Source organism: Molothrus ater, chromosome 21, assembly GCF_012460135.2.
Source record: "Molothrus ater isolate BHLD 08-10-18 breed brown headed cowbird chromosome 21, BPBGC_Mater_1.1, whole genome shotgun sequence".
Lineage (NCBI taxonomy): Eukaryota > Metazoa > Chordata > Aves > Passeriformes > Icteridae > Molothrus > Molothrus ater.
The window spans coordinates 4,598,136-4,606,113 of NC_050498.2; the positions used below are offsets into that span (position 1 = coordinate 4,598,136).

Here is a 7,978-nt window from a genome sequence, read left to right on the forward strand (position 1 = left end):
TGCTGCTTTGGAATGTGGTCTGGAGCGCGTTTACCAACAGGTGCATGTTTGATTGGTTTCATGTGAATTGTTTTAACTCAATGACCAATCACAGCCAGCTGTGTTGGACCCTGAGGAGTCAGTCACCAGTTATTATTCATTCTTGTTAAGCCTTCTGTCAGTATCCTCTCTCTTTCTTTAGTATAGTAATAATATAATATAATATAATATAATATAATATAATATAATATAATATAATATAATATAATATAATATAATATAATATAATATAATATAATATAATATAATATCAGCATTCTGAGGACATGGAGTCAGATTCTCATCTCTTTCCTGGGGACTTCACAAACACAACAGAACAGCACTTTAGAAATGGAACTACAAAGGAGAACAGGCCCTGCAGTAGCAGCACTTACCCCAAAGATTTCAGGCAGAGCAGAGGGGAAACATCTCATGCAGGAGAAGTGTGGTGGCAGCAAAGCTGTAGCTCCAAAGCTGCATGGAGAGCAAACAGGAGGGAGATTGTGGGAATTCATAAAAGCAGAGGGTTTTGGGAAAGCTGCAAAAGGCATGCCTCAGAGACAGCAGAACTGTGATTAGAGCTAAGAGTAGCCATGAGATTGGTCAGCAGAAAAATTATGTAAGAGTAGAAAAGTAAGGACAAATAGAACAATGGTCTGTGTGTTAACACTTGTCTAGAATAACTCCCTAAGCTGCAGAAAAGTTTATCTAGTGAGATATTAGGAAGTTCTAGGCTAAATAATGGAGCTCTGTGCGTTGTGCTTGAAGGCTTACAAACAGGTATTGTATTTGAAATAAAGCAAGCATTGTTTTAACCAAAGGTTAAAGATAGAACTACTGTCAATGTGCTTTTGCTTTGTGTGATGGGTCAAAAAAGTTTTAAAGTGAGTTGTAACATTAAGTTCTTGATCTGCTGCCTGGGATGTGAGCTGCTGGCATCTCCCCATTGCCATAACCATGTAATGAGGCTGATGCTGGAAAATCAAACAGCTCAAGGCACGTTCCCAGCAGTCCTGTCCCATTTTCCCATTTGCACACAGCCCCTGGCCAGCGATAGGAGCACACTGCTCCCACAAGAGGAACCACTCAGAAGGGCCCACGAGTGTCTTCCTCAGCCTCCCCTTTTAAATAGTGCTCTCCCATGACTTTCTCTCCTTACAGACTCTTTGTCTTCCATTGAGCCAGGCTCTGGACAGGATGTGATCCCAGGCTCCCCCCTGAGAAGCAGCATCAAGATCAAGCGAGGAGGACCCCGGCAGCCCCAGGCCCACCAGATCCTCTCCTCCCTGCTGGATGATGCTGAAGCCAGAAGGAGAAGCCACAGGATGAAGTAGGAGCATCTCTGTGTCCTCCCTGCCTGTTCTGCAGTTAAAGATCCAGTACCCAGTGCTTAATTGCACCCTGCAGATGAAGAGGGTGGGAGGCTGCAGTGTTGGTGGCTGGGTTTCCTTCCCTGGCCAATTCTGAGCCCTGGTTGCAGGGAATGACTTATCCATAGCTCAGAGAGGGTTTTGAGAATGTTTTCCTTGATTTTGTTGTTTTGCCTTTGGAATAGCAGTTGTCAGGTGTCTCAGAAGCTGCCTACAGGAGTGGCACCTCCTGGCTGTGCCTCCAGGGTTTAACCCTGCCCTTGTTCTCTCCCTGCCCTTGACAGTCACTCAGTAAAGCTCTGCTTAACTGGCCAAGCCCATCCATCCCACCCAGAGCCAAAGCCAAGCCTCAGCCTTGTCCATTGCTGCAGTTGGAGACATCTGCTTTTATTTCCTGCATGACCTGCAAGGATTTCTTTTAAGCAAAGAACAAATTAGAATACAAATTGCATTTACAAGTATTGCTCTGAAAATTCAGGTGGCTCTCTGGATTTTAGCAACAAAATCCTGGCTCTTCATGTTGCTAATTGCATGTGAGTGACATTATTTCTATTTGTGGTTGGCTAAACAAGGACTTTTGATGCAAATGTTCCTAATAACATTGGCTTTCTGTCTATCTTCAGAGAGTTTAGACTATTTCTGTGAAAACATAGAGCAGTTTGCATGAGATATGATGGAATTGTGCAAGAATTTTCCCATACTGTGTTCAGCTTGTGCATACATCCAGAGATAATTAATTTAAGTGGTGGCAGTAGCTATTCACAGAAAAAGATATTTTGCAATAGTGTCTTAATCCTACAGCAATCAGAAGAAATGTTTTCACAGTGTTTTGTTCTAATCTTGTGAGTAAATCCTCACTATTTAGGTCTGGAGACAGTGTAGGAGCAAACCACAGCCTAGGGAATTAAAGTCTTGTCAAGAGCTTATCTTGCACTGAGAGTTAAATACAGAGTCATTTTACTTTTTGCAATAACTGGTTATTTTAGGGGAAGTACCAGCTTCCAGGTTTAAGAAGTTGAACCTGCCCTTCAGTGACAAATGAATCACTCCACCTGCTGTGCTAACCAGGTCAGACAAGCTGATGTCATCCATGTAGACAGTGATTTTTGTTAGAAGGGGGAGATTAATCAACAGAACTGACTGAGTGTTTTTTACTTTTTAACTCCCACATTCTGACAGTTCTCAAATTCAGCCCAGGACAAAAGTGAGCAAATGGAGTTGTGTTATGGCCCCTGTGCAGAGCACAGCTGTGTGAGCAAGCTGGGCTGCACTGCTGCAGTGTTTCTGTCAGAGGCTTTCCAAAGAAAACACTCTGCAGTCCCTGAGTCCAGCACCCCAAGTGATCTTCCCAAGGCAAAGCCCACTGGAAATGAGGCTAAAAATGGAGGAGCTCTGCCAGCCCAGCATCAGCCCCACATTAAACTGATTGCCCATAAACACTGTAAACATGGCAGTGCCACCAACAGAGACAATCCCAACCCTTCCTCTGAAGAGCCTGGAGCCTGGTATTTCCAGAAATGAGCAGGTTACAGGCTCCTCTAGGTGAAGCCACCATGCCTTGACTTGGCCCTGCTCCTCAGGAACCCAGCCACCCCCAGCCAGGTGAAATGGCAAAGCTGATGCTGAGCAAGCACCAGAACCTTCTTTTTCTGCTGTGCAGCTGAATAACAACCAGCTGTGCTGGAGGCAGCAGGGAGGCAAGTCCCTGCCCTGCTTTTGCATCCTCCCCCTGCTTGGTCAGTGCCAGCTGTGGGGCTCATTCAGCCCACCTGGTTCAGGTTGTGCTTCTGAGTGATTGAATTTCCCAAGAAACAAACCCAGAGCTTTGCAGGAGCCTGGGGAGGTCCCTGGCTGCGCTCTGAGTTACAGCTGTGGTGTAGAGAGACAAGGAAATGAGTAAAACTCAAGTCCAGAAGGTTCCTGAGCTCAAGGAGCCATCCTGTATCTGCAATCTCTTGGGGAGAAGGAAATAAAGCCTCTGAATGCATCTTAGCTTTACCCCCAGCACTAATTCTAAACCTAGCCTTAACTCTGAGGATGTCTGAGGTGCTCTAAGAGCCCAAGTCCCTCCTTCACTACTGGCAAGAGCTCTGTTTGTGGCCAGCCAAGCAAGGTGCAGCCATGGGAACATTCTTGGAATAATCATTCCATCTAAGAATTAAATGTCCAAAAAAATTGGATGATTCCTGTGCAGGAGTTGAGAAGTACTTGGTTACCTCTGGGGTGAATTGGGACCCTCTTGGTCTGGATCACATGGACACTCCAAGACCTCACTGGTGGCTTCCAGGAGATAAATCAGCCACTCGGTGTTGGAAAATCAGGCCTGGGGAGTGAGGAGAAATCTCAGTTCAGTCTAAACCCATGCACTGGGCAGGCTGGTGCCAGCTGTAGTCAAGGCCACAGGAACAATCTGTGCTCATGGCAGCTTCAGGAACCAAACCCAACCAAAGCAATCTTTAAAAAGGGAAATGGGGAAATTCAGTTTCACTGGTCCTGTAGCTACAGGGTTGAATTTGGGGAAGAGGGAATACAATGAGGCCATTTTTACTTCCCTGGTATTTCAGAGGCTTCACACTGAACTGGAAGAGAAATCTTTCTTCCTCCAAGTTTGTCATCTGAATTCAAAGTAATGCTTTAGTCACTCACATTGCTGAGGCATTCATACTGACATGGATTTGGAATTTTATATTATTTAAAACAAATTACTGACAAGATGAAAGGAAAATTTAATAGAAGTTGTTTGCAATTAATCCTGCCAAGTCAATTGTCAAAAGGCTGTTCAAGTTTGGGTTGAGACCACTTTAATTATTGATAGTATGAGCTATGTAACTTTTTTCTCCTTGCTTTGTTTAGCCCCATCTCTCTGATGAGGTGCTGTATCTTTAAATGGGGCACAGCAGGATTGTACCAGATGGATTTTCTCTCCCTGCTGGGGTTCCATTCCTCTCCACTCCCACGAGGGCTGTACTGCACTGTTGTGCCACCCCACTTCAATGACATTTAAAGGTGAGCACAGCCTCACACACTGACATTGATGAGACTGATGACCAAGCAAACCACTCCAACCACATTCTCCATCATGGGCAGGATCCTGAGGTTCATTTCAGCCAGGGCATATAATGCTTCTTGCCATGTCTATGTAACTTAGGGGATTTATTTTGAATGCGTGCTCATTTAGAAATATATTTTAATTGAAATGTTAGTGCTTTATCTTACATACATACTGTGCAATACCATAGTGTGTTCTTTTCTTTTTTTTTTTTTCCTAACACTTTTTTGAAGTTCCTGATGTTTGTTTGAGCTCCAGTGTGTTTTTGACTTGGCTCAGCTCTGGTAGTAGTAGTGTTTTCCTTGCCCTGAGCTAACCAGAAGCAGCACATTGCACAACAAAAACCCTTTGCAAGTCATGCACCCTCACATTCACCAGCAACCTGCAGCTCCTGGGAGGCAGAGAATGCTCCTCTCCAGAGGGTCTAATTTGCACTTACTGTAAGGAATTGCTAGCAACCCAGGGAAATAGGAATTAACTAGAGAGAAGAGCCCTCACCTGCTCCCACCAAACTCCAGAGGCATTTTGTGATCAACTTTCAAAGGAACAGGCCTTAAAAATCAGACCCAGCCCTGGAGCAGCACATGCAGGTGCTGGGTGGGCTCTGCTCCAGTGTCTGCCATGAGCTGTTGTCCCATGGGACCCTGAGCACTGTGACAAAGGCTTCCAGAGACAATAGGCTCCTGTACTTCCCTCCTGATGCAATGATTGGAAACCCATCCTCCTCCAGGTTTACATCTTCTGTCTGACTCAAGATGACATTCCACTGGGGGTGTAGGGGTTAAACTACTCAGAGTCTCTGTGATTTCTTGGTTTCCTGTGAAACCAAGGCATTGAAAGGTGCTATAATTGTTCACGAGGCACATGCCCAGCCACAGAAGGAAATGGTAACTTCTTCACCAGTTATTTTACACAGTACCTTTTTTATTTATATCAGTGTGTTTTGTATGTGTGCCAATGGTCCTGGCTTCTCTCCTGGGGATCAGCTTTACAACCATTTGGTCTTTTATAGGGCAGCCATAGGCAATATCTTGCAATCATGTGTAATTTCTTAACTTAGAGCAAGAATAAATCTCGTCTGACAGGATGAACTCATTTATGGCAGGCTTTAATGTTTGTTGTAAACACAACCTGTTTGTTCCACCTCTTGCATGGTTACTTATCTGTTTTCATATTGCTATGTTATTGTTCAAAATATCTATTTCTCTTTATTTGCTATGGGGTTTGTTACTGTATATGGAATGTTTTGTATTCAGCATTTTCTTACGGAGCAGAGTGGGAACAGTATTCAAGGACCCACAAATACCAAAGACCTTTCATGTAATGCACTGAGAAATAAACTTACTGTAAATGAATATCATGTCAGCTGTCCTCTATTTATGAAGTTCAGAGCAAGTTCAAACTGCAAACTGCAGCCTGAAATCAGGGCTTTTCCTTCCTGACATCTCAGCCTTCTCTTTGGGAGAGCTCCTTTGCAGGGCTCTTAAAAACAAGATGTGCATGAAGGCCCTGCCTGTGGGCTGGAGGGGCAAAAAGGGCAAAAAGGGCAAAAAGGGCCTTTCTTGCCTAAAACCAGGGCTGGTCTCTCTGCCCTCGGTGGCACTGACTCCTCTGCAGGTGTTGGACAGAGATCAGTCTGCAGGACACACAGAGCCAGCCCTCAGCATTCCCAGCCACCAGAGCCAAACACAGGGACAGATCCCAGATATGGGGACACATCCCAAACACGGGGACTCATCCCAAACATGGGGACACATCCAAACACAGCAATACATCCCAGACACAGGGACAGATCCCAAACACAGGGGCACATCCCAAACACAGGGGCTCATCCTGCCCTCATGGGGAGGTGTTTTAGCTCCTCAGGCAGCCTCTCAGGTCACCTTTGAGCACCTTGCTGTGCATTGCAGAGGGAGGCTCTGCCCAGACCTGGCAGATTTCTCCTCCAGCTCCTGCAGGAATTTTGTGCCAGGGCAGTCCCAGGGATCCCAGCTCAGTGGGGCACTCAGAGGACAGGAGGCTGCAGCAAATTGTGAGGAGGGAGCAAGCCAGACAGAGAATTGTGCTCTGCCATCAGTGTAAATTCAAATCTGCTGATATTTGCAGTGTTCCTCACTTCCCCAAAAGTTTTCTCCCAGTACAAGGAGGTTGAGTTGGCTCAGCTAAGACTGCAAGGGCTGCCCAGACCCGCTCCTTGACATCTCCTGGTACCTCCTGGGCATCTGCCCCCTCCAGCAGCCTTTGGGTGCTCTCTGAGTGTGCCTCTGGGCTTGTGGAGACCCCCAGAGTCATCTCTTTTGGCAATTCAAACTGCCAGAAGATGATGTGGGTAAAGCCCTTCTTTTAACCTTCCTACTCTGGGAGCAGCTGCCCCTGGAGATGCAACACCTCTGTGTTGGCAAGGGAGGCTGGAGGGGAGGGCCTGGGCGGTTTCTGTCACAGATGTCACAGCTCTGGGCTCTGAACTTGTTTTTCATATCCCAAAGAAAATGAGATATGTAAATCCCAGCCAGTTTTTCCCCTCCTGATCAGACTGCACTGCAGAGATGCAGATACCTAAAGTGCAGCGAAGGCTGAGCCTTGTAAACACAATAATGTCCACAGAGGGGAGGTCTCTGCTTCACAGGGCTTTGTGCAGCACTGATGAGGACATGCTCAAGGTTACCTCATGCCAGACATTCCCATGCAGCACTTCTCTGGGTCTCTCAGGGTGTATTTATCTCAGTTTTTGAGTCCTAACACCTCCAACTCCGATGTATTTATCCTTGCAAAAAGTCCTCTGAGGGAAGGCAGCTGTGTTAATCACCACTGTACAGATTGGGAGTTGCTGGATAAAAGGCTAAATTAATTTCTTGGGACATTTGTGGCTGTGCTGGTCTGCCAGGCACCAAATTAGCATCAGGCCAATGTTGGTCTCTGGGCCATTATGGCCACTGATTGTAATCACAGCAAGGGGAACTGACTTCTCCTGAGCTTAACACAGCCCAGGAAAATCAATGGCAGAGGGGAACACATTGAACTTGTAGCAGGAGCTGATTAAAAGAAAACTATTTATTCACCAACAAAACACAGCTACTCTTGGAGTTCACTGCCTTAACTCTTCATTAACCTCATGCTCAGCAGCAAGTGCCAGGCACTGGCACTGTGGTAAGAGTGGTCTGGCCATGAATGCAGTTGGAATTGTCTCCACATTCCAGCCTGGGCATGGGGAAAGCAGTGAACATGAAACAGGAACAAACTCACCCTAAACTTCCCAAGCAACACTATAGAAAAACAGCTACTACACTGTGTAAAGGAAAAAGAAGCAGGGACTCCACATTGCCTTATTTACCCTCTAGGAACAGTTCACCAACACCAATGACAAGCTGCTTCAAAGATGGATTGGAAAAAATGTGCCTGTTCCAGACTGAAGGATGTCATTTGCTTGGCATCAAGGAGAGCTGGGAGCTGATCAGGCCTGGCTTTGTTATCTCTGAGCCTTTTTGGGAGAGGCAGGGAGAAACAGGGCAGGTCTTGTCCCTGCCACATCCCACTTTTAGGA

General features: G+C 45.9%; 1 protein-coding gene across 2 annotated transcripts in view; it reads left to right on the forward strand.

Annotated features, from left to right (window-relative positions):
* The window catches only part of COL26A1 (collagen type XXVI alpha 1 chain), a 171,773-nt gene extending 165,981 nt beyond the window's left edge, over nucleotides 1–5,792 (forward strand). For both annotated transcript variants that reach the window (XM_036395353.1, XM_054517047.1), the window contains one exon: nucleotides 1,180–5,792. In XM_036395353.1, the coding sequence (XP_036251246.1) occupies nucleotides 1,180–1,352 (173 nt within the window). In that variant the 3' untranslated portion in view covers nucleotides 1,353–5,792. The remainder of the gene's footprint in view (nucleotides 1–1,179) is intronic.
* The last annotated feature ends 2,186 nt before the right edge of the window (nucleotides 5,793–7,978 follow it).